The sequence below is a fragment of the Clinocottus analis genome, unplaced genomic scaffold (assembly GCF_023055335.1).
Source record: "Clinocottus analis isolate CAN_PGR_092001 unplaced genomic scaffold, fCliAna1.0.p SCAF_35, whole genome shotgun sequence".
In the NCBI taxonomy this organism is placed as follows: domain Eukaryota; kingdom Metazoa; phylum Chordata; class Actinopteri; order Perciformes; family Cottidae; genus Clinocottus; species Clinocottus analis.
Genome location: NW_027176098.1, coordinates 610,326 through 636,957, shown reverse-complemented (window position 1 = coordinate 636,957; position 26,632 = coordinate 610,326). Strand labels below are relative to the sequence as shown.

Sequence of the window (26,632 nt, the reverse complement as noted above, 5' to 3'; positions counted from 1 at the left end):
TACCAACACGGTGACCCTCGGCTTCCGTATGAGACGCTTTCCAACTGACTCCAATGTAAACCCATCCACGGCTTCATTAGTTGGGGGGGGGGGGGGGCGATGGATGCGTCAAACAAATTCAGTTACTATTTTGAGCTGTAGCTCGCGGGGATAAGTGGTCGTCTTGCAACCACAAGGTAGCCGGTTCAATCCCCTGGTCTCCCCCATAGTTTGCATGTCAGAACATATTCAAAGGAAGGGTGAAATGCAGGGAATACTGTGGGACTAATAATAAGGGATTATTCCTAACAGAATGCTTTTTGTTGCCTCGTCCCAAACAAAGTCGACCTAAAACTGAAGGAATCCCACGTGAAGCAGAGTATATTGAAAAGACGCTGGATGCAGAGAGGTGGAGCGTCACAGTTTGATGTCCGAGGCTACCGGTTGGGAGGGGGGTCAGTGTTTGACGAATCGGGAGTGAGAATGTGTCGCTGAGGTCAAGATCTGTGTCGAGGCCCAATGGCCTCCAAGCAGGTTCATCCTGCCGTACCTTCAGAGGACGAACCCTGGGGAATGTGGAACAGGACACATCTTTAAAAATACAAGGCTGTTGTTTTCTATATTCCTCTTATTGTCACATAAAGATCTGAATCAGTCCATCTTTCAATACTTTATGGCTCTTACTGAGGACAAACTCTTTCTCAAACAGCTGAACGCTAGTTTTTTAACAAATGTTACTCAAAAAAAGAGGGAAATTGTGCATTAATCCATCTTCAGCGGATCAACCCCTCTGTTGGTGTGAGTGTCTAGTTTCTCATCGTTTGTGGACAAGAAGAGATCTCTATGGCACAGAGGGAACAAGATATGTCGGGGTGTCGGATACTCGCACGACACACGTTTAGTAAGATACATTCGTTGCTGGTTTGGGGTCCGCACAATGAGAAGAATGTAGAATATCACCAACCGCCATCACGTAACCGGGTTATGAGCGACGGGCAGAAGAGTTCACGTGTTTGTAACTTAACAAAAACATTCCAGGGCGAAAAAGACCGCACAGCAATGAATGGCGAGCACCAAAGACAGCGACAATAGAGAAAGATTCACCGAAAGGCCCGGCAACGCTTGAAGGCCGGGTGACGTTTGAAGGCCCGGTGACGCTTGAAGGTCGGGTGATGCTTGAAGGACCGGTGACCTTTGAAGGCCCGGTGACGCTTGAAGGCCCGGCGACGCTTCAACGCCTGGCGACGCTTCAACGCCCGGCGACGCTTCAACGCCCGGCGACACTTGAAGGCCCGGCGACGCTTGAAGGCCCGGCGACGCTTGAAGGCCCGGTGACGCTTGAAGGCCCGGTGACACCAGAGAGTGAAATATTTTGTGGAGGAGTTTGAAACTGGCAACACGGCCGTTGATCGTAGATAGCTTTCCTTTGGTGTTGGATTATTCAGAGACTTTGCCTCCAGCAAGATTTCATTACAAAATAATAGATTTTTGCACACAGAATTTGGCTGTTTTTCTTCTCTGGGCGTCACCGGGCCTTTTTCCAACCTACTCTAATTATTTAAATGCGACTTTCTTAGAGGACAGACGGCGTTCTCGCGCGTAGGACTGGCTGCAGGGTGTGTGTGTTTCTTTGTTTTTGTTTCTGTGGGTGTGTGTTTTGTACAGTGTTCGGGGACAGCATTGAGATTTTGGTGTCACTGGTTCCCTGGTTTCCCTTTAAGCTCGACAGCAGCAGAGGTTGTAAGTACGGCTGGGTGGCTGAGGGGCGGAGGAAAGACAACCCGAACCTCATGGGACTAAGAAAATAAAAAGGCACTTCAAAAAATTGTAACAAATTTCCAGTGTTACTAGATAGACTATATATAGATATATACTGTTTGTATACACAGGCATTTTCATATATGAAGGAATGCAAAGACAGAGTATAAACACGTGACTTTAAATACATTTTTTATATATATATATATATACGCTGTATGTAATAATATATACGTAACATTTGTTGATCGTAGCTGGCAATATATAGGAGCTTAAAAAAGGAGGTGGATGTGATAAAGCGCATTGTGGTTTTTAGGTTTTGTTGAGGTTTTTTTCGTGAGGGCAAAAACTCGTGGCAATAAGTTTCAGTTGCTGTGCACGAACTGAAGAAGTTGCATAGGCAAGAAAACAAGTAGTTCATCATCAGTCAGTTCTTGGACCATCAAAAAGTGGTACGTAAGAAAAGAAACAATCAAATAACACCGGAACAAGAGAACGTGAAGACGGCGTGTGTCCATCCAAACGGATAGTACAGATTGCTTTGACTTCCGTGACGCAAAAATAAAAAGTTTGTTTCTCCTCCCTCCTCCTCCTCCTCGATATCAAAGAAGCGAGAGTCAGTTCAAAGTCAGCAGCTTGCTTGTGCAGGGCATGATGGAATGGCATGTGTGTAAATAGACTGCATGTGCAGCACAGGTGTACATGTGCGTCGTCCAGGGAGCCCGAGGGCCGACCCCTACAGCTGGGTGTCCTGGTACTGGAAAGAGTTGGCGGTGTAGTATCCCGGCACCGCCTCCTCCTCCACCTCCGCCGCCGCCTCCTCCTCCTCCTCCTCTTCCTCTTCTTCGCTGGGGTAGAAGGGATGTCCCTCCTTGGAGGACGGAGGAGTCTGGGGTTCAGGACGGGAGCTGGAGCTGCGAAGGACACGGACAAAAACAAGCCGTGCCGAGTCATTCCACACTTCCAGTTGAACCTGCGTCGCTAGCCGTGATACACAATCTACCTCTACGACTATTGGATGAATTGTTATGAAACTGTGGGCGGTATGGCCAAAAATTCACGTAAAGACCGTGTACGTGTCTGTTACTGCTTCGGTCCTGCATGGGCGTTAATAGGCCGTACTGTCAGTGACATTTTGTATAGTGGAAAGTTAGCAAAACACACAACCATGCTGACGGACACACTCACAGCGGAGCTTGGAAACGGTCGTACGGCAGTAGTGCGCCTACCCGATAGGCTGCGGGCGACTGTGATCCAGCTTGGCTGTCTTCAGAGGAACAGCGTAGATGTCCGGGTGCTTCTGAGCAATTTCAAGCTGGGAACAAAAGATTAGTGGATTAAACCGACAAACAACAACTTTGAACAATTCAGTAACTTTACTTTACTTCATGTCTTGTACACACTCTTCAGAAGATGAACCCTCCTTATGTTCAGCTCTATGGAAGCTTTCTACTTTTGGTCCAAAATATCCACATAACCAATCAATTAATGGGTAAAAACTATGCATTATGTATGCATTACCACCAGGGGGCGACTCCTCTGGTTGTATAGAAGTCTATGCTTCATGTGTTAAAGCTGCATTCTCTCTCCTGACCACCAAAAATCGACTCCTCTGGTTGTATAGAAGTCATGTGCTAGTAAATGCTCTAAAAAACGGTAGAGGGCCTACAACTGCAAAGAGACCAATTTAGCGGATCTAAGATCTGCCTCCACTTCCTGATCCTACAGAGGACCGCTATGGGAACACTGCGCGGCGGCGCCCACCCTGGCGTTCTGCGCCTCCTGCAGTTCCAGCAACCTCTGGGCTCGGGCGAAGTGGTCCATCTTCTCGAAGGCCTTGATCTTCCCCAGGAAGGACCTCAAGGACGGATCCTCTACGGGGTTGTTGTCCCTCGCCGCCTCCTGCTGCTGCTGCTGCTGCTGCTGCTGCTGCTGCTGCTTACAGGCTGTCACGGTGGGACCGGGCAGAGGCGCAGGCGAGCGGACCCCAGCCGAGACCGCCGGTTGCGGGACGGCGGCGGGGAGCTGCGGGGCCCCCGGGGGCCACAGTTTGCCGCAGGGGCTGCGGTGGTGAGCCGGGGAGCCGGCGGAGGACCGGGAGATGAGCGGCGGAGGCTCGTTGTTGCTGCTGGCCGGGCTGCTGCTGGAGGGGGAGTCGTAACTCCGGCTGGAGCTCGGGGGCGGCGGCGGCGGGTGGTGGTGCTGCCGGTGGTGGTGGTGGTGGTGGTGGTGGTGCGGTTTGGGAGAGCCCGGCACGGAGATCGGATCGTCCCTCAGAGACAGTTTGACCTGAACAAGGAGGGGAAGAGCAGAACAGATGGTGTTATTTTAAAAAATAAACCAAACTCCTCCACTACGACCGCCTCGTGGTTCATGGCTCTGTCGCGGCCATCTTTACTGCAGCAGGTTGTCTTTTTTACATGATATTCAACCTTTGTTTCGTTATAATTCTTGACGCCGCTTGTATGAAGACAATAAAGTAGTCCATAATTTGAGATACGAGTTTGATTCTTCGCAGGACATTTTGTTTGTACTGTGAGAGACGGCCAAAATAACTCTGTCATCTTACAATGTATCATACTCTGTCTTTCAATTTGAGCCAGGTTCAATGTGATCTATGTTACATGTAAGCTCTCACAGTAGAAGTAGGAATACAATAATGATTCAGTTCACTACAAATTCCACCACGTGGTCATGCAGTTTTCACATTCCACGAATACGACTAGATCTAGTCGGCTAGAACAGCACTGTGGATCAGAGACTGAAGCGACACTCAAAACATTGACTCTAAGAGAGGAAAGTCTAGCTTCTACGACTCAAGTCCAGTTTTCATTCCAACCAAACATTCCTCAACAGCGCTCGCTCTCTTCTCGTGAACAGAGAGAAGCGCTGCTTGATGCCGGCCGCCGGGATGAAAACCTCGAACACAACGCGGCCGCGCACACGAGCCCGCCAGCGTGCACCAACAACTGAGGGGGATTCTGGGTACCCGTCTGGTCCAGCGAGCTGACGGCGTAGGACTCTGAGGCGCAGCGGGAGCGGTTCCTCCACGCCAGGCCGTTCCTCAAAGGGAAGGCCAAGAGCTGCCGGGTGCACGAGGAGGAGAGAGTCAGAGGTGACAAAGTGCACGAGGAGGACAGAGTCAGAGGTGACAGGGTGCACGAGGAGGACAGAGTCAGAGGTGACAGGGTGCACGAGGAGGACAGTCAGAGGTGACAGGGTGCACGAGGAGGACAGAGTCAGAGGTGACAGGGTGCACGAGGAGGAGAGAGTCAGAGGTGACAGGGTGCACGAGGAGGACAGAGTCAGAGGTGACAGGGTGCACGAGGAGGACGGAGTCAGAGGTGACAGGGTGCACGAGGAGGACGGAGTCAGAGGTGACAGGGTGCACGAGGAGGACAGAGTCAGAGGTGACAGGGTGCACGAGGAGGACAGAGTCAGAGGTGACAGGGTGCACGAGGAGGACAGTCAGAGGTGACAGGGTGCACGAGGAGGACAGAGTCAGAGGTGACAGGGTGCACGAGGAGGACAGTCAGAGGTGACGGGGTGCACGAGGAGGACAGAGTCAGAGGTGACAGGGTGCACGAGGAGGACAGAGTCAGAGGTGACAGGGTGCACGAGGAGGACAGAGTCAGAGGTGACAGGGTGCACGAGGAGGACAGAGTCAGAGGTGACAGGGTGCACGAGGAGGACAGAGTCAGAGGTGACAGGGTGCACGAGGAGGACAGAGTCAGAGGTGACAGGGTGCACGAGGAGGACAGTCAGAGGTGACAGGGTGCACGAGGAGGACAGTCAGAGGTGACAGGGTGCACGAGGAGGACAGAGTCAGAGGTGACAGGGTGCACGAGGAGGACAGAGTCAGAGGTGACAGGGTGCACGAGGAGGACAGTCAGAGGTGACAGGGTGCACGAGGAGGACAGAGTCAGAGGTGACAGGGTGCATGTGGGTGCTCACACACTTCTCGGGCTCGAAGAGACACTTTATGATGTTGTTGTTGTTTATTTGCAGTTGGTGTGTGTGTGTGTGTGTGTGTGTGTGTGTGTGTGTGTGTGTGTGTGTGTGCCTCACCTTGCCGTCTGCTAAGAAGACCGGCGGAGGGCTGGACCTGTTGACGACTTCCCGGCTGCTGATCTTCCTCATGCGGCTCCTGATGTCTGGACTGTACCTGCGCAGGATCTACACACACACACAGACACACACACACACACACTTTATGATTGCCTCACCTTTTTTTTACGTTCAACTACACAGCTGCATGTCCTGACGTTGCAGGCATGCAGCTGTGATCTCCTGCCTGCCCTGCAGGGGGCGGCACTGCACCGAGAGAAACTGAGGTCTGTCAGCCGGTGTGCGTCTGCTTGTGTGTATGTCTGTGTGTGTGTCTGTGTGTGTGTCTGTGTGTGTGTCTGTGTGTGACTCTGACCTCCTCGGCCGTGACGGGCTCCGACGAGCGGCTGATGGCGGACACGTGCGCCGTCTCTGCGTCCGGCTCGTTGTCGGTGTAGGCTCCGCCCTCGTCGGCCGTGTCGTCGAGGTCGGAGGTCAGCCGGCTGTCCATGCTGAGGTAGTCGGCGGACATGGCGGACAGGAAGGACAGGCGCTCCACGTCCTGGCAGTCCAGGTCACTCTCTACTCCCTCCGGCTAGAAGAGACACACGGTGGATCTTGGGTGTACAGGAAGGAAGGATGGACAGACGGACGGATAGCACGAGAACAAGAGAGAAGAAAGAAAGACAAACAGAGCCGAGCTGTAGAGCACTACTGGCAGGAAGTAGGAACACACACAGTGAGCATGCTCAGAGCGCACGCACGGGTTGGCTGCTGCCAAGGAACAGGAAGACAGGAGGGCAGCCGGTCTTCTAGACTACTGAGAGCACAGACTACTAGAGTACTGAGAGCACAGACTACTAGAGTACTGAGAGCACAGACTACTAGAGTACTGAGACGACAGACTACTAGAGTACTGAGAGCACAGACTACTAGAGTACTGAGAGCACAGACTACCAGACTACTGAGAGCACAGACTACTAGAGTACTGAGAGCACAGACTACTAGACTACTGAGATTACAGACTACTAGAGTACTGAGATTACAGACTACGAGACTACTGAGGCCACAGACTACTAGACTATGAAGTGTGTGTGTGTCTGTTTGTGTGTGTGTGTGTGTGTGTGTGTGTGTGTGTGTGTGTGTGTGTGTGTGTGTATGTGTGTTTACCTTGCCGTCAGAAACCCACACCGCCTGCATCTGCTGCTCTCTGATGGAGTCCTTGACGCCGCCGTACCAGGCGTCGTTAGCCGAGTTCAGGTCGATGGCGGCTGGATGAGAAAACCATCAAACCTCAGCACACACAAACACACACACACACACACACACACACACAAACAAACAAACAGACGCACACTCAAATGGACAGCAAGCATGCAGCTACAGCTAACACCGCGTGTGCGTGGACTGTACCGGTGAACAAGTGCGAGCAGGTCTTCCTCAGCTTGACGGCCTGCTCGTAGAGCTTGCGGGCGCTGCGGTTGGAGTTGGGCGCCACCCTCTGCCTCATGGCCTTGATGCCGTGCTTGCTGTCCGGGTTGAAGAAGATGACGATGGGGTACCACTGGGTGTAGTTCAGGGTGTCCACCGCCTTGGGCGTCACGTCCAGCAGGGCGTGCTTGTCCTGGGGGGGAACGGAGACACAATGAAGGCGTCAAACGGCGCTCAGTTTGCTATCAGACACGCTGCGATAGGATCGTGTCGGCCAAAAAGTAAGTCATATTTCATATTTATGGATCGATTCTGCTGGCTTTTTCAATGCAATGTGGTTCATAACTCTAGACTGCTTTGGCGGATTGTGTTTTTAATAGTTGCAATCGATTCAGTGGGTCGATACTGATCAGAGGAAGGGGTGGTAGTCGCACGTAGCTTCATGCTATCGTTCAAACAACGCTACTTTCTGAACTCAGGATTCTTTCTCCTTTGACCTTTTTTGATAGATGTTCATACTCATGATCAAATATGAATTTGCTGAATGATTTGATATAAATAAACTATACTATAAGGTTAATTTGGGTTTCTTAGGACCAGTAAAACACAGACAAACAGAGTGTGTGTGCACCTGCTCGATGATTTGTCGGATGGTGTTCAGGCGAACCACTCCAGAGGACTTCTCAGAGCCGGCGTCTTTCGGCTCGGTTTCTAAACGTAAGAGCATAGAAACAATGGAGAGGTTGCTTAGAAGCAACGGCAGGACGTCTCCTCACTGGGAAAACGTACAAACAAGAAAGAGACTCACTGGCGACAACAAACAGGTCGGGAATTTCGGAGGCCAACTTCTCGTTGGCGGCGTCGGCGATGGGTCCGAACAGCACCACGGGACGCCGGAAACCAGCTGCAACGATGATTTATTTTGACGTAAACGAGATATGTAGAGAGCAGAACAATTTATAGTGTGATAATTATGCAGAGAGTTAGAAGAAACTATTGATTCCCCTCCCCCATTAGTGTACGTAAACCTGGAGCCCCCCAAAGTTCTGTCCTGGGTCCTCTTTAATTTAAACTCCAGGGAGGGAACGCTTCTAGTTTCTGAGTATCAAATCACCCACCTTCTCGGAGCACCACCCGCTCGTACGCTGGGAAGCGGGTGGCCAGCGTCTGGACGCTAAGGTTCTCTCTGCTCTTCCTCAGGTCCTTCCTCTTCAGAGAACGTTGGCCTCGCAACCGCCAGAAGTCCGCTCGGTCGCCCGCGGCGGCTTTATGCGAGCTCTGGACGCTGGCCATCTGCTCCGCTCTGAAGGGGGAAGAATAAAGAACGTGGCGGTCATTAATCGATTTATTATTCACATGTTTGTGTTCATGCAACAAGTTCTGAAGCTCTGGAGCCGGTCAAACTGCACATGCGATGTATCCTTTACACAGATCTGACCTTTAAAAATATCCAAGAGTGTCAATGTTTACTGAGGGAATGAATCAAGAGGGAAGTAATTTTCTATGGACTTCTATACAACCAGGAGTCACCCTCTGGTGGTCAGGAGAGAGAAGGCAGCTTTAACACACGAAGCATAGACTTCTATACAACCAGAGGAGTCGCCCCCTGGTGGTCAGGAGAGAGAATGCAGCTTTAACACATGAAGCATAGACTTCTATACAACCAGAGGAGTCGCCCCCTGGTGGTCAGGAGAGAGAATGCAGCTTTAAAACATGAAGCATAGACTTCTATACAACCCCCACCACCCTCTCAACCTTATAAGCAGTTATAGATAATGGATGTTTGTGTTGCGACTGAACTTTACATCTTTGATTGTGGAGAACTTTGCGTCCTGTCCTTTAGATAAACGCTCATGAACTCTACCTACTTAGCACACACTCATTCCCTCCCCAGAGTGAATGTGTGGTGTAATTAAAAAACACACAGGACTCATACGGAGGCGTACCACTGGGACGTGAGTCGTCTCGTGCCAGTGATTTGCTCAGCCTCGGGGCCCCGGCCCTGTAATCACAGCAGCCCTCCCGGGACAGTTAGAGTAATGGCAGCGCAGTGCAGCAGCGCTGTGCATCTCTCTCTTCCTCGTTTTGTGCCATTTGAAAGACTGAAAGGCTCGTTAATGAGAGATTCAGGGGACGCCGTTCCCGGTATATTTCGATCTTGAGCGTTTCAATGTCGTTAGACGTGCATACATGAAGCAGCTATGACTCAGAGCTGTGACCCCTGGCGTCAGACGATCGGTTCGATCCCGGCCCGACACCTCCAGGTGTCTCCGGCTGAAGGGCCTACCTGCTCTTGTTGGGGATGATGCCCTTCTCCAGCAGCTGCTTGTCCTTGCCGACGCGGATCGCCAGCCAGTTGCCGAGCTTGCCGTCGTAGAGGGTGTCCACCACCTTGAAGATGTCGCCCCGGCCGAAGGCCAGGCCCTGAGGCGTCTCTTTCTCGTACTCAAAGTGGGTCCGGATGAAGAAGGAGTCTCCGCGCCCGGACACCAAGAGGTCATTGTAGACTAGACAAACAAAAGAAGAAGGGTGTTAATCAATAGAAAAAAACTCTATTTTCAGGCCCTTTAAAATGTCCTCCCCAAACTAAAAAGGGTGTATCTCTGTAACTCTGTTTGAACAATGTTGTGTTAAAATAAAAAGCTACACATGTGAGATGTTCTCTTGTCTCTTTCTATATGTAGTACCACTTTTGTCCACCGGGATAAATATAAGTTAACCCTGAAGTTGCATTCATTATTTTCGTGCACTTAAATTCAATGATTCATTTGAGGGCATTAGGTCGTTGCGGCGTCAAAAAGTTTGAACTAAAAAGATAAAATTCCAGATCACAGGCTTCGTGACAGACTATAAACCTCTTTGATATGGACTTTTATTTCATATATTGAGCTAACAATAAAGACGCTTTGTGAAGATCTAACATCTTATTCTCTGTATACTTCAACAAATAATTGGAAATTGAAGCCTGGGGCTCAAAAAAAAAAAAAGCCAGCACGTGGATCCTCTGAGCGTGGACGACTTTGTTGATGATCCACGCGCTGTTCTTCAAAAAAGGTCAAAGGGTGAAGCTCCGCGCACGAGTTTCCAGTCTCATTTGCGCAATCAGAAGGAAATGCACACACTCGTCCGACTGCTGCATGGAAGTAAACTCCGCGGCCGGCTCCGGGCTCCCCTGATGTGATGCGCCTGGTCCGACAAAGCGCTGACCCAAAAGGACCGACGGAGGCAACAGTCACACCGACTACGATCCGCTGCCGGCGGCCGGCTGCGCGCTCAGCGCGGGCAACGCTGCGGCGCATGCAGTCGACTTTGATGATGGAATACATGAAGCAAAGGGTTCCCCCAGCATGCCCTTCTGGTTTAAATACATTATGCTGCAACTCCCCTGGGCTGTCTGGCAAAGTGGTGTGTGTGTGTGTGTGTGTGTGTGTGTGTGTGTGTTGTGTGCTAACACAATTACGTCACACCAGATTCCATTGTCAAATTTAACAATTTAAAGTTGCTTTAAATATTTATTGTTTTTTTTTTCTTCCAAACATTTAACTGTCCCTTTTCAAAATTGAACAACTGCTCACGTCGGCATAAATTAGATCCGCCGCACGGCACGGATTGAAATGGAAGATACTTTACTTTTAAGGCTGGTTTTTGCGTTACAGTTGTCAGTTTGAAGCATCATTGACTGGTGTGTTAAAAACTCATATTTTCACTCTATCGTTCTAGATTAAATGGCAGTGCAGGTATTTGATTGGATTTCCAAATTAAATCAGATCAACACGAAGCCAAAGTGCCTCCTTAGCTACCCGACGTGACCGGCTGCTGACAAGCGCTGTGACATTTAAAAGGCTGTTTATTTTTAAAGCAGCGCTCTCTCCACATGAGACGCACCGGCGCCGGTTATTACTGGTTCGCTTCAACAGAATATTCATTTTTTAAAAGTCCAGCAGAACATTGTTTAGTGATCCCATTTCAAAGTCCTTTAAAACAATCTAGCTTCAAACTAAAGATGTATAACATCTGGAATTTAAAAAAGGAATAGTTTGAGTTGCGTAGCCATATTTTTGCAGAGAGTTAGAAGAAACGATTGATCCTCCTCCCATTAGTGCACGTAAACCTGGAGCCCCCCATGGTTCCGTCCTGGGTCCTCTTTAGTTTACAGTGGACCTCTTTTCCTTTTTTGCAGACAACTAGTACTTTTTTACATTATATCTTATCACAGCTATGCAGATGATATTCAAGTGTACATCCAATCTAAACCCCAGAACATTGAAAAATCAGATATCAGACAGAACTACTCGATCTCTCGAGTCCTCTTATCAGGACTTTCTCTCTTTTTCTGATGTTTCTCACTTTAAACTAAAAGGTTGTGGCTGTGCCCTTTTCATCTCTTTTTCCACTCTGATGGTCTGTGTCACGTGTCTTGGTATTGTCTTTTACTGTAAAACACTTTTGGGATGTCCTTTTTCTTTTTTCATCTTGGCCAGTACCCATCAAGTAGGTGTGAAAAAATGATTGTTTCCTGTAACTTATTGTCTTACATCCAACTTAATCGGCCTTCAGGGACAAATACAGTTGAAGCCAGAGCTAGCAAAGTGTCAGTGATATGGTAATATGACCTGTATGTATTTGTTGATGTTTTACAGCGGTTTTAACCTGAGCTAGGCCAAACAACAGTGAGAGCAATCAGGGTTCGTGCTATATGCTGTTAATAATGTGTGTTTCTGTTTTTAATGGTGGCTGGTTGCTCATCGTTTTTGGCCAATATTATCGGAACAAAGGGGTACGACAAGAACACGCTTAACATACGTATGTGAACCAGTCTGTGTGGTGCCAGCCACCCCTTTAATCTGACTCTACATCATAACTGAGTTGGGTTTAAACTTAATAAAGATGTATCTTGCGGGACGGGACAATTGCAAAACTCATTTCACTGTACTTGTGAGGTCTTTGTATGAATTGCATTCGTAAAAACACATCTAAAATTCCTTCCTATCCAAATTTAACCGTACCAATCTGACCGCTCATCCACGACTATTTTATTCATTTTTTTTCTTTGCCCACTCTCTCCCATGACCTTGAATGCCCTCTCAGCAGTGCCGGACAGTAAAGAGTCTGCTTTACTGCACGATGTGTTTTTGCTTCATAAATAGATTTCTCCAATAAAAAAAGCCCCATTTTTTATCCAGAGCCACACTGCTCAAGGGGGCCGATGTGCTTTATTGCGTAACAGAGTTGGAGGCGTGTGCCCATGTGTGTCACGGTTGGCTGAAGCAAACTACCCTGATCTGGTCTAAAAAGCCTCGAGGGGCCAAGCTGGTATCTCCATCATTCGATGGAAACATCACAGAAAGAGAGAGGGGGGAACTATGGTCCTGTGGTGTGGAGTGTGACAGCTGGCAGTGCATTGTGGGAAAGTACACTGTGTTCTGGGATACTCCAAAAGTCGTTGAAAAAGCCTACAACTAAGTCACTTATGCTCAGCATAACACCTCGTAACACACGCTGCTCAAACAGGAAGTAATGGTGCAGTTTGTTTCCAGCGGCGGTTTATCCTTTTGGAACTGTGCACAAAAATCCCATTTTAGTACCCAGCATGCCCCATTCAGACAATCTTTTGGCATTAAAAAAAAACATTTTTTTCCATTTTTGAACCGAACGACACAGTTTTTTGACTGAAACTCCTTCCTAACTTTGTTTTATTGTGATTTTTGTTGCAGATTCTGATTCTTTAGGTCCTAATCTTTCCATAAAGGTGTCTTATTGACGCTCCAGGAGGCTTTTTTGAGGAATCTGGCTCATATCATGCTGAATGTTCATAGTTACCATCAAAATATCTTTTAAAAGTGATTTTTTTTTTGCAGATATACATTTTTTTTCCCAAGACTTTGCTGAACAAAAACATACAATAAACACAAGTATTGGAACGATTTTCGACAATTGTTTTCTGACAGCCAGGTGGTTTAGTCGAGATAAACGACAGCGTGTGTGTGTTTATTGTACTGAAAATGGAACAGCGGAGGGAATGTTTTACCATCAGGTTTGCTCTGTGCCAGGATGGTGACCACTTCCCCTTTGGGGATCTCCAACAGGAAGAGCACCGCTTCCTCTCTCACTACACCTTGAAAGTCCACATTGTTCACCTTCGGGGAAACACAAAGAAAAAGTGCACAATGATGAAGACCGGTTGCTATTCAAAGGCCCTGAAGTGGGAACATAAGTCCTCTCCGCTCACCTTGAGGATCTGATCCCCGACGCGCAGGCCCTCCTCCTCGGCGGGACTGCCCTCCTGAACGCTGGCGATGAAGATGCCGGCGTCGTTTCCTCCCGCCAGCCTCAGCCCGACGCTGTCCCCCTTCTGGAAATTCACCATCACGGTGTTCGGCCTGCGGGGAAGGTGACAGCACGCACGCTGCCGTCAACGGGAGGGTCGGTGTGACAAAGCGGCGTCCACCCGAGGAAGCCGTATGCGTGCAATAGTCCGCTTTTCACGTCATCAGAAAGAAGAAACGCGGTAAAAAGAGAAGCGTGAAGAGAGGAAAAGGAAAAACTCACCCATATAATTTCTCGTCTTCAGGACTTGGTCGGAGGAGAATCTTGGGCGTGGCTACAGCAGCTGTAGAGGAGAGCGCTGTTAATATCTTCCACGTTTACAACAGCTAACAACATATATATATTTATATGTTTGCCATATGAAACTTTCTAAGACGACAACATGTCAGATGCCGTGTTCACAGCTTGCTTCTACTGCCCCCTAGTGGCCAAACAGTAACCTGGCAGCTCCTCGGTGTGGTGCGGTGTGTCTCTGCTCAGCTCAGCTGAGGCCTGGGGGTCTTCAGGTACTTTGAACGGGGACGCCATGGCGGACATCTTGGCCGTCCTCAGGGGTTCCTCCCTGCTTCACACACACATACAAACAGGATGAGAGGCTTTAAAGGTGTCACGGCGGCTGAAAGAAAGCCTCAACAAATATGCTGGAAAGGCTTGTGTGCAACGGGACACCTCTGCTGCAGGAATGAGCCCTCAAACCCAAAGGAATGACAAAAAAAATCCATCCATCCTACCTGGGGTTGTCTCGTTCGTTGGAGGAGTGCGAGGACAGGTCGGACTGGCGGGACCTCCTCTCCTCTGGGGGAGAATAGGAATGGTATGACTCCATCTCTGATATGTCTGACGGACAGACAAGACAGACAGACATGGCAGTTAGACACACAGACTTCTTTTAAGGTGAAATCCCACCACCAGTCCAGACCACCACCACCAGTAGAAGACAGTCGCCTCAGGAAGCCCCCAAACCAGCTAATGTCACCCGGGACAGAGTGAGGACACTATTAGAGATGTCAGTCAGAATTATGAGGAGAACCTCGAGTGCCACGGCTCAGTTCTCAGGATAAAAGCAGCCAACGCGTTGACACATAGTCCAGAAATAGACAGCTAACTAGCTAGCTAGCTAGCGGCCACATCAACTAGCCTCGAAACACTTTGGAAGGAAGTGGTAAAGCAGCAACGCCTCTTGCTTGGTTTGATTGGCTGCCTGAGCCAAGATGGCAAATGGTGCAAAGTTGAGAATAATTTGAATTTTTTTGCTTAGCTTAGAAGCACAACTAAAAAAAAAAAGGTGACAATTGGCACAAGAAAGGCTCACATGGCAGACACGCGCACCACATCGCTAACAATGGTTTTTTTCTGGCGCTCCATTGAGGCAGCGATGGCGGCGCTCGGGCCTCACGGGAGAATCCATACTGCCTTTAATCCCCAAAACACACGGGTCCAAAGTTCTTACACTCAACCCTGAGAGCACTCGGCTTTCATTCAGCCCCCTCCCACACACACACACACACACACACACACACACACACACACACGCACACACACACGCACACACACACTCCCCCCCTGTACATTTGATCCATTTGAAGCGAACATGGGTGGCAGAGTCTTTGATTCGCTGCTTTTATCCGTCAGAACGTGGCGCTCTGCTCAGAAGAGAGGGAGGGAGGCCGACGGCGGAGGAACAGAACCCAGGAAACCAGATACAGGAAACAAAAAAAAACAACACTGACATTTGAGGTGTGACAGGACAAAATCGAGGAAACCACATTAAAGAGAAAACATACAAAAAACAAAGTGGCACAAATCTTGTCCCTTTGAAAAACAACAGGCCATGATGAACCAGCAGTCAATTTTCAGAGGGCGGGGGGGCAATCTAGTACGAGTTAATCCGTTAGATTAGGGTTAGAGAGACATTCTGCACGACCACAGGCGACGGCGTTTAATGGCGGGAATGAGACATTGAAATGGAAGAGAGAGAATCTCTACAAGAGAGACAGACAAAGAAGCACGAAAAAGAGGAATATGAGGATAATGTGTCAAACCTGATGTGGGTCAGAAACAACTCCCGTCAGTGAGCATTGTTTGGACAAAAGACTCCGACACAAAGGACCAATCGATACCGAGGCCGGAGGCGGGGCCTAAGGATGGCTATATGGGAAGGTACGGGGCGGGGCGGGTGGTCCTGGTCTCCACAGAATCAGCTCTCATGGTTTTTTTTGGCGACCGCTTTGTCCTCTGACCACCAACAGCGCCACCATCAGGGCAAAAATGGAGTCGCCATTAAAAAAATATTTGACCAAACGGCACCTTGGCCAAGTGACAGCGAACATCACCGCTCGTCTTTGAGTTTTAACAAAGTGTGTTTGTTCAACGTATCAATATCATCACTATGGAACATCAAGGGGATCCCCAGACAAACATTAAAGAACATAAATAACAACAAAAATAGAAGTTTAACATGGTAACATCCACAAGGACACAAGGGCTCTGCCACCTTCTCTAAAACACACCAACAAAACATGAAAATAAACAATAATGAAAAAAAAAATGAAGGTAAATACAATCCAAAACAAGTAGACTGAAGATAAACAAGCGGAGACTAGAGTCTGATCTACGTAAGGCAAATGTAACTATGATAATATCACTTATATATTTACTCAGAGGATGAACCCGTTTCATTTAAATGGCTGTTTCCTTGCGCTACATGCTAGCTGAGGGTAAAGCTGAAGTTGTTTTCATGCAGTGGATTGAAATGATCAATGCCGCTGCCGGCGGAGCTTTGCATTAGTAATCTTGTTTTATGTAATCATCCACAACGCTTTTGTTCTTTTGTTTAGACTGAGGCTTAAAAGCTTAGGCGGCGAGTGATTTAAGCCGTTTTCACATGGATTCTCTGCTGAGTGGTGAGTGCTGTGGTGAGCGGCAGAGGCGCATGAACAGGTGAACACTCTCTCTTCTCCTGCAGACACCAGCATTCAACCCACAAGCCTTCTCTCAGAACATCAGTTCTAGTCTCCCTACGCGGTGGTTGGATGCAAATCGATTTTCCTTGAAACGTCCTGGAAAAATATTAAAAATGTTAGAACCCAAGCGTCTGTTTTGACCCGTTTCTTTGTTTGTCAGCAAACAAGCCCCAGCCAGCGGCTAGCCGGGCTGTTTGGACCCGTCGGTGGGACGCGAACCCGTCAGTGGGATGTGAACCTGTCAGTGGAGGGAACGTGAACCTGTCAGTGGGACGTGGACCCATTGTCGGTGGGACGTGAACCCATTGTCAGTGGAACGTGAACCTGTCAGTGGGATGTGAACCTGTCAGTGGGATGTGAACCCATTGTCAGTGGAACGTGAACTTGTCAGTGGGACACGAACCTGTCAGTGGGACGCGAACCCATCAGTGGGACGTGAACCTGTCAGTGAGACGCGAACCCATCAGTAGGATGTGAACCTTTCGGTGGAGGGAACGTGAACCTGTCGGTGGGACGTGGACCCATTGTCGGTGGGACGTGAACCCATTGTCAGAGGGACGTGAACCTGTCAGTGGGATGTGAACTAGTCAGTGGAACGTGAACCTGTCGGTGGGACGTTGAACCTGTTGGGTGGGACATGAACCTGTCAGTGGGACCTTTCAGTGGAACGTGAACCTGTCAGTGGGATGTGAAACTGTCGGTGGGACGTGAGCCTGTCAGTGGGACGTGAACCTGTACCATGTGATGTGTGAAATGGAAATGGGTCGAGACAACAACAAGGCGGAGGAGGGTTCAGCGCCGCCCGGACAGACGGCGGGTCGCCACGCTGTTAAGACAAACCAGTAATTAATATGTTATCACACAGAAAGGTCACGGGCTCCTTACCCACTTCTACCAGCCACGCTGCGTCATGCAACACTCTGTGTTCACAAAACATGAAGCGTCACCGCATTCAACACGGCACATTCATACGACGTCCTTCCTCAGGCTTTACTCCACCTCTGTGTTTAATGAATCACACAATTCAAAGTACTTTGTGATTAAAATGTGTTTATTTATTCAGGAAAAAAATTAATCATGTATTAAAAATGTTGTTTTTTTTAAAGAAGATTTAGAGCAGTATAAAGAGAAGTGCAAAAAGGTGTGAAGGCGTTACAACTTTAGTCAGGTTGCGTCACAGCCGCTTTACAGCTTAGAGAAAGGCAACAGAGTGACACACGCTGTGTGTGTGTGTGTCTTGGGTGGTCCTTCATCTAAAAGTATGACAATTTACCTGGAAGAGAAAACACAGACAGAGTTGCACTCCTGAGCGGTTACAGGGATCGCTGCTGCAGAACAACACGCTCAGAGACACTTTCATCAATCTGGTCCTAACGGGGAAAACCTCCCGGTGGATCAACGCCAACCGGCGCGCGCCAGCGACTCACCGTCGTTGTCGTGGTCGTTGTCGTTGTCGGAGTCGGAGTCGGCGAGGGGGGGGATGCGCACCAGGAGCTGCCGGCGGTCCCTCTGGACCACCAGCTGCAGCTTCCCCCTCGACTTCTCTATCAGCTTGCCGGCATCGTGCAGAGAGAGGTTCTCCGTCACCGTCCCATTGATCTGAACACACACACACACACACACACACGCACACACACACAGTCAGAGTCAGAAATGGGGATTAAAGACCAGATTAACCAGTTGGTCTGCTCTAAAAACCTTGAGGAACTTTGCTTCTTTTACATGTTAGAGGCAGTGAGAGAGAGAGAGAGAGAGAGAGAGAGAGAGAGAGAGAGAGAGAGAGAGAGAGAGAGCATTGCCCCTCCCCCATGCAGTAAATCTGGGCTTATTCTACACTGATCGACCATGCCAGAGTGTGTGCGTGTGTGTGTGTGTGTGTGAGTGAAGGTAGATTTGTGTCTTTTTTACCTAAGCAAATTTCTTGTCTGCAGGTAAATTATTTCCAAATCTTTGCTCCCAATTCAAAAAATCGATTTTTTTTTAAACACTCCAAAAAAATAAAAAGCACTCTAAAAAAATTGCGCTAAAAAAAACAACAACTATGCTCTCAAAAAAAAAAGTGCTCAAAAAAAAAATTCCGCTCCCAAAAAAATCTCTGCTCTCAAAAAAAAAAAAAACTCAAAAAAAAGTGCAAAGATTTGGAGATAATTTACTTACAAACTAGAAATTTGCTCGGGTAAAAAAAACACACAAATCTACCTTCATATGTGTAAGTACATGAGTGAGAGTGAGTGAGTGAGTGTGAGAGAGAAAGAGTGAATGTGTGTGAGCACCTTGAGAATGATGTCGCCCTCCTGCAGGTTCCCGTCCTTGGCAGCCAGGCCCGTGCTGGTCATCTGCTTGATGAAGATCTGACTCCCCAGACGCAGGCCGTACTCTACCAAACACACAGCTGCTGCTTTAACGCGTCACGGCAAAGCATTCCACGGTGAACTCCCTCCTAATCTCTACCGTACAAAACTTACATCGTCTCAATTGAGTTGTTGTTTTTGTTTTGTTTTTACCTTCGCTGGGTCTGTTCTTCACCAGCAGGACGTTGACGGGTTTCTCCAGCGGCTCCAGCTCTCTGGAGGGTTCTGGGGATGGAGGGTTGTCGTTGAGCTGTTCTCTGCTCTTATACCTCCCTCCTTTTCCTCCTCCTCCTCCTCCTTCTCCCCTCTCGTACTTGTCCTCCGTGCGGTAGTCTTCCTCGGGGCTGCGTCCTCGGCTTTGGTAGCGCTGGCGGTCGGCGCTAGCGTCCAGGGCTCGCCCCCGGCTGCCCTCCCTCTTGGACCGGTCCGGGCTGGGCGAGGTCCGCTCCTGGCTCCTCCCGCGGCTCCTCCCCCTCTGGTTCGACTCCCGGACGACCCTGTAGTCGGGCTCCAGGTAGACTTTGTTGTCCGAGCTGTGGTTCCGGCCCTCTTCGCGGTACCAGCCGTTGTCGTTGTCGGCGTCGTAGTAGCGGTTGGGCGGCGTGTACGCCCGGCTGTCTCCGCTCGGGGAGGGGGGCTGCGTGTGGACCCGGCGAGGCCTCTTCACCGTCTGACAGGGAAGGAACCAATGAGAACCCTGCGCTGCCCAGACCTGGGCATTCACACACATTTTTAAAAAGACAACTACCACAGAAGTCGGGTTACAAGCCGCTGCTAGCAGCAGCGATAGCTGGCTACAGCGGGGAGCTAGTGGAGAGTTAGCTGCAGCACTAACTGGCTACAACGGGGAGCTAGCTGGGACAACCGCAGAAGGTACTAGCGGTGATTTGTGACCCTTTTTTTTGCGCTTGAGGCTTCGAAGGTATCAGGTGTTTGATCAATTACGTGAAAAGTCCAACTCTCGTCGTTACAGCCGTGGCCGTTTGAGATTTAGTTGAGTCTTTTTTGACTTTGTCAAGCGAGTCTTAAGTCATCAAACTTGTGACTCGAGTCTGACTGGAGTCAAAGCCACGTGACTCGAGTCAGAGGCTGTGCAAACCAACAAAAAGAAAGATATCTGGAGTTTCTGGAACTTGCTTAAACATTACTGAAATGTGACGCTTACAGTCTTCATCAAAAACAACCTTTGGGAGATGTTACCCATTAACGGACCCATTTGCTCGATAAGACTGAAACAAAAGCAACTCTAAAGTAGGCCTTCAAACTAAATGGCTTCTGTGTGTGACTCACTGACAGCAGCGAGGGTAAAGATGCAGCCGGATGTCGTGAAAGCGGTGATTCAAAGCAGCAAATCTAGATTCCCTCGACATGTCAGGCTTTTATATTTAGCTGCACGGAGCGGTGAGATTAGTCCGGCGTACACACGGGAGAGAACTGCTGCCGCTTGGAGAGCCGCTGCAGCGCGAGAGGCAGCCAGGCTGAAACCCTGAGACGTCACTGATGCAGGAGACTTAAAACCACACAAACACGCTATCCCTCCCTCTAGATGTAAAGTGCTACTATCCAGGAAAGAGTTAGCGTCCCTGCTCTGCACACCGGAGCGCCGTGAGGCTTTGGAAACGTGCCGTCTTGCCCAACATCGTTTTTAAAGCTCCAATAAAGGCAAATCCCATCAGGACCTCTTAACCTTTAAACTCTGAGAGGAGAGCTCACACTGACCTTCAGGACGACACTGCTGGGAAGAACCAGAGTGAAGCCAATGCAGAAGAGTCTTAAAAGATGTATTATTTATGCTGACAAGCAGGGGGCGACTCCTCTGGTTGTATAGAAGTCTATATAAGTGACTCTACTTCTCTCTTGATGTATTCCCTCAGTAAACATTGCAAACAAAAGTTTATGTCTCAATCTCTAGTTTCAAGTCTTCTTCGATACAGCCTGATGTTCATTTAGTAAATTATGCTCATTTAGAGTCAAACAGACCATAAAGCAGGGGATGCTTTAGGGGCGGGGCTACCAGGTGATTGACAGGTCGCTGCCATTACCAGACAGGTATATACGGGGTCTCTTCCTCACTCCTGCACATTGCAAATATGGTCACTTCTGTTCATTGGCTTCAACTCTTAATTCTTAAACTGTCCATCGTGAGCGATGCTAAATCGGGTTAATTTGGAGAAGTCCGAGTGTGTGCCTCAGTTCTTTCTCTCTCTCTCTCTCACACTCTCCCATCTGTTCAGCGCCTCAGCAACACAAATACAGCTGTGATGAGCGTCAGGCCACGTCTCCCTTTTCGCCTCCGACACACTAGTGCAGCTCCACGGTGAGTTTGTTGTGTTCAAAGATTTGCAATTCAAAGAGAGCGAGCAGCCGGTCATCATGTGTGATGTCATCAATCTTAACGCAGGTTAACACAAAGAAAAGCCCACCGTGTGGCTGGTACTCACTATTTTAGCCACTTTGCCACATTTACGCAGCGTCTGCACAGCGAAGGAATGAGGCACGTTGTCCATGGGGACGGCGTTGACCTGGATGACGCGGTCATTCTCACTGGAAATAAAAGGAAGGACACACACACACACACACACACACATACATAAGTAATCAACACGATTGTGGGAACATAACTGAGTGGGAGGTTTTTTGGTCGACAGACTCACAAGAGGAATCCGTCCGCCGGTCCTCCCGGCAGCACGTCGGACACGATGATGGACGTCTCTCCGTTGTCCACGTTGGGGTTGTCGCGGCCGCCGGACACGGCGATGCCGAATCCCATCTTAGAGTCCTGCAGGAAGAACAACACAGCTCTACCAAAACACGTCAACGGATCTGATTCTGATTCTGATCCGCCAATTAACGCCGGAAAAATGTTTTAAGAGTAAAACAAAAGTTAGTAAGCTTTTAAAAAGACAGGGTTCATACACGTTGTGACCAACAGATTTCTATGACTTTAAACCAAATGTCCATGAGCAAACAGTGTGTGAAATGTGTGTGTATACAGTAAAAAGTGATAAAATGTAGTATTTAAACTAACAATGAGGATTCAAAGCATACAGTAAACCTTAAATGACTCAAATGAATGAGAGACAATAGTTTGATTAAAAGAATAAACATTTATATAGATGCCTGTATGTATGCTGCTGATATGTTGAGCCTCTTTCTTTAAAAGCAGATTCATTATTTATAACTCAGCATGAATGAACATCATGAACATATGAATATAACACATTTACATGGCTTTTACACAACTTTTTGGATTTTTTTTCAAGGACTTTTCCAGGCCTGAAATAACCATTTTGAAACTCCATGACTTTTCTTTAAAATGCATTTTAGTGACACTCTTTTAGTGTCTTATGGTTTTAAAGTAGCCGGAAATGTTGCTGTTGAAGGTTTCAGGGGTTCTAACGTCTTTATGTGTGTGTGTGTGTGTGTGTGTGTGTGTGTGTGTGTGTGTGTGTGTGTGTGTGTGTGTGTGTGTGTGTGTGTGTGTGTGTGTGTGTGTGTGTGTGTGTGTTTAAGCTCTTCACGTTTCGCAGCCTGCAGTTCAGTCGAAGGTTAGAGGATCGTTTTGTCCCGTGAGGATTTAATCACGGCCTCCTCGTGGCGCCGAGGAGCTCAGAATTTAATTTGACAGGATCTTGTTAAAGTACGCGGTTCACTCGCGGGGCGGCCATTTTGAAATGAGACACGAAGAATAAAAAAACGCTTTGGATGAAATATCACAACGGTGAAGCTTTTAAGTTTCAGCTGCTCTTTCTGAAGCATCACACACACACACACACGGTGTGTTCGAGGACCATAATGCCGTTTGTTTTTTACAGCTGTTGGCTGTGATGAACAAGCGTTCACGGGGTTGTCGATGCTTCATGCGTTGGTGCAGGAACTCACCCGCTGCAGGTTGACTGTGTACTGCTCCCACACCATCTCCTCCATCCCCGAGCTCTGTGGGGAACACACACACCGCACAGCAGGGTTAGCAAACGCCAAGGATTCAGTCAATAACAACAATAAACAAGTCCTTAAACTGCTTTATTTGATCCAACAATGCTTTGGTGTGAGCCTCGACTCGTGGGCAGAAATACGCGCTGGACATGTAAATCACTGAGGGCGGAGCGCAGACAAGTGGAAACAAGACTAACCCAGATTAACACACACACACATGGGGAAAGGGTGTGTGTGTGTGTGTGTGTGTGTGTGTGTGAGAGAGAGAGAGAGAACTGAGCTGACCTCAGTCAGTATCATGTCAATAACAGCCGCCTGCGTGTTGTCCTGTCCCGCCTCACTGCCGGCTGGTGTACGATTGTAATTGGACAACAGACATCTGCCCTTGTCTATTTCCAGCTCATTGCTCCTCTCTCTTTCTCACAAACACACACACTTTCTCTCACACACACACTCACTCACACACACTTTCTCTCACACACACACTCACATGCTCAACCTGAACCCAGCTGCTTCAGCGAGACCATCTTTCAAAAAGAGACAAACGGTTTGTGATTTTTAACGCATGAACACAGAAGTATCAGGAAGTAGGAACGCTCACATCAGGCTGCAGATGTTACAATAATAATATAATAATAATTAAATAATAATAAGCATCGTTATGGTTGCATTGACGTTCGAGCCGTATTGGTTCATGAGGACGCTGCTCGTCAGGTGAGACATGGAGGACTCTGTTCACGCCGCCATGAGGCTCCACAACGAGCCAGATGGCTGCGCGGGAGAGAAGAGAAATAAAGCAACATATGAAAAATTAAACAGCCTATTTTTAGACGCTGGAACTTTTCTCTTGTTGTTCTCCTCCTCTCTGTACCGGTGATGTCATCTGCTCTACAACAGATGTAACGCGCCGCGTTGGGGAGCGTTCAGACGCTCGCGGGGCGACCGATGACACCGGCGCGGGACGGGGGCCACGAGGCAAAAAAATGGCGTGAACGAGAGCCGGGGGTCGAGTCCCGTTTCTGTCCCGCACGCTGCCTGTTTACACGGACGCCAGTCAGCTGTTTTACTTCCTGTTTACTGCCATTCATCCATCAGTCTCTTCATCCTCTACTTCTGTCCTGTCAATCATTTTAAAGCTCTTTGGGTTGCATTTGAAAAAGGTGCTGTGTAAAAATAAAAACGGTCCATTCGATCGCAGTCATCACACAACGCAGAGTTCATCCTGACCAACGAGCAGGACTTTAACCCAGTGTCCAGCAAACGTAGTGACACCTGTGTGTAAACAGTAAAAAGTGACCAAATTTTATTTAAACTAACAATGAGGATTTAAAGCATACACACTACACACTCTAAAACAACTGTATGCAATACAATAATACAATATTCACACACACAGACAAACACACACAGACACACACACCTCTGTAACAAGGACATGAGGATCGAAAGCGATCCGACATCCTTTGTCGTGGTTATTTCTTTGGGAGTCATAAATACTGCACGATCACACTTTTTCACACACGCACACACACACACACACACCTTCCAGACAAAGCAATGGGCAGCAGCGCCCCATCTTCACCTGCACGGTGAAGTCAAACACAACGGTTGTAAAGACCTGAATGTCCAGTCTGCACATCCCGTTCAGACATCCACCATGTAGAAGATCCATTGAAATGAACACATCTTTAACAAGCTACACACCACGTAACACCATCCATCCCTCCCTCATCACTCCATCCATCCCTCATCCCTCCATCCATCCCTCATCCCTTCATCCATCCCTCATCACTCCATCCATCCATGTCCCACCAATCTGAGCAGACAGGAGTTCCCAGCCGGTGTGAAGACGACCACCAGGCTGCCCTTCAGCTGTTCAGAGTCCAGCCCAATCAGCTGGATTGCGGTCCCTCCACCGCCTCCTCCACCTCCTCCTCCTCCACTGCCTTCACCTCTTCCTCCTCTTCCTCCTCCTTCTCCTCCCCACCTCTGGCCCGTCTGGGCCGGCCTGCATTGGGGCCAGCCGGGGTAGCCAGTGCAGCAGCCGGCCGGCAGCGACTCCAGACTCATGGTCAGCGCCAGAGGAGCCTTCTTCCTCCTCCTCCTCCTCCTGCTGCTGCTGCTGCTGCCTCGATCAAACCCCTGACTCGCCGCTGCGTCGGCATGCTCGGCGCCCACATGGAGCGACCCGCCTGACCCGCCCGCTGCCCGCTGCGTGTGCTGCAGCCTCCGGTCTGGAGGTAAGCCTGAGCAGCAGCGGATTAGCCCACAGAGGGAGGAGAGTTACTAAAAATAACAGCAGACTCACAGCGTCACCTCCTCCTCCTCCTCTTCCTCCTCCTCTTCCTCCACCTGGCGTCCCGCGGAGAGTCCGAAGCGCTCGCACCGCGCTCCTCCACTTCCTGCGCAGGCCGGGCGGCATGGCCAGGTAGGAGCGAGGGAGGGGAGGAGGGGGCTGGAGGAGACTTCCTGTTCTCCCTCCTCCCTCTGAATGCCTCTGTGCTCGCTGTGCTGCTGCTTTTACTCTTTTACACACTCTCTCTCTCCCCCTCTCCTTCTCTCTCTCTCTCCCTCACTTTAAACACACTCACATTTGTTTTACCCGGTTTGTGAGGACCGAGTCCCTCATACTCACTTCCCAGACCGGTGCTTCTCCACCTTTAGTCAGTGATGTGAAATAGAAGCGACTTTTGTATTTAATTTGTATACATTTTTTTCTATTATGTTTGTATTTTTAAATTTATTTTGAATTGTTTATTTGTGTGCCTCAGGGTCTGATTTAATGTACAATATATACAATTTAGTTTATGAATCACACTTTTATTTGATTGAATATCTATTACATGAAGGATTTTAATGGGTAATGTTAAATAGATTATTATTTTAATCTCACGTACGTCTGGAGTTTCCACATCTTATTCTTCATGCACGTGCTCACTTATTCAAGCTGTTGTGTATTGTTCTCCTTAATGTCAGGTGTTCAAAAAAAAGGTTCTAAATTTAAGAAATGTGCTTTCTTTCTATGAGGAAATCTTTTATTCCATCGAAGTGCAACAAACTGAAGCGTTTCACTTCAGATTATTTTATACAGCCGGGGCTTCTGGGTATTGTAGTCGACTTGAAGCCGGCGTAAAGCCCGTGGGAGTGACTGAATATTCGGCGTGGCAGCTGCACGCTGTCGAGCCGGCCCGACTCGGATCAGATCACATGTGATGAGCGGCGGAGCGACGGCGAGCTGGTGGCTAACGCCAGCTGATGAGTCACGGCAGCACACACACACACACACACACACACACACACACTTATGTAACTTTAGCTAATGCTATGGGAGCAAAATATATGTTGCTATTAAAAATGTGCAGTTTATTACTGACCTGGTGTGCTCATTACTACTTTCCACCGGTAACGAGTACTCTCAGGGATTAGGACTTCCATAACAGTAATTATATACATTACATCGAACCCCCACATGTGTGTGTGTGTGTGTGTGTGTGTGTGTCTGTGTGTGTGTAGCAGCGCAAGGTGAAACTACAGTTCAACTAAAGAAGGGGGCACTATTCTACAACTCTTTTTCAAGTGACTGACATTTAAAGAGGAGAGGAAGCTGCAGGCTGAACCGCGGACCAACGACACGCTGCGTTAAATCCTAAAAAAAAAAGGTCAAGCGAGTCGTGCGGGACGCAGACTGAACATCTGGAGTGAAGCCAATGAGCTTCTGGTTGTGCTCCATTAACTTAGTCGGGTTGAATCTGATCCAAATAAAAAAGGCTCTGCAGGTTTCGCGAGCAGCCGAAGAACTCGCCGGCGTTGGACGCGTTGGACGCCGACGTCGTAGCGACG

At 48.7% G+C, this 26,632-nt stretch overlaps 1 protein-coding gene across 3 annotated transcripts in view; it reads right to left on the bottom strand.

Moving 5' to 3' along the window:
* Nucleotides 1-1,912: 1,912 nt before the first annotated feature.
* Nucleotides 1,913-26,632, bottom strand: part of tjp2b (tight junction protein 2b (zona occludens 2)) — a 37,806-nt gene continuing 13,086 nt past the window's right edge. Inside the window, exons 2-23 of one of the 3 annotated variants that reach the window (XM_068596237.1) lie at nt 22,739-22,792; nt 21,511-21,635; nt 21,298-21,400; nt 19,010-19,526; nt 18,779-18,882; nt 17,933-18,104; nt 14,274-14,379; nt 13,983-14,107; nt 13,765-13,825; nt 13,445-13,595; nt 13,244-13,352; nt 9,503-9,722; nt 8,334-8,518; nt 8,024-8,119; nt 7,847-7,926; nt 7,198-7,408; nt 6,955-7,055; nt 6,161-6,379; nt 5,806-5,913; nt 3,502-4,026; nt 2,967-3,052; nt 1,913-2,651 (exon numbers count right to left, since the gene is read on the bottom strand). In XM_068596237.1, the coding sequence (XP_068452338.1) occupies nt 2,474-2,651; nt 2,967-3,052; nt 3,502-4,026; nt 5,806-5,913; nt 6,161-6,379; nt 6,955-7,055; nt 7,198-7,408; nt 7,847-7,926; nt 8,024-8,119; nt 8,334-8,518; nt 9,503-9,722; nt 13,244-13,352; nt 13,445-13,595; nt 13,765-13,825; nt 13,983-14,107; nt 14,274-14,379; nt 17,933-18,104; nt 18,779-18,882; nt 19,010-19,526; nt 21,298-21,400; nt 21,511-21,635; nt 22,739-22,792 (3,636 nt within the window). In that variant the 3' untranslated portion in view covers nt 1,913-2,473. Of the gene's footprint in view, nt 2,652-2,925; nt 3,053-3,501; nt 4,027-5,805; nt 5,914-6,160; nt 6,380-6,954; nt 7,056-7,197; nt 7,409-7,846; nt 7,927-8,023; nt 8,120-8,333; nt 8,519-9,502; nt 9,723-13,243; nt 13,353-13,444; nt 13,596-13,764; nt 13,826-13,982; nt 14,108-14,273; nt 14,380-17,932; nt 18,105-18,778; nt 18,883-19,009; nt 19,527-21,297; nt 21,401-21,510; nt 21,636-22,738; nt 22,793-26,632 lie in introns of all 3 variants that reach the window. The other 2 variants (XM_068596238.1, XM_068596239.1) reach the window with 2 other exon arrangements.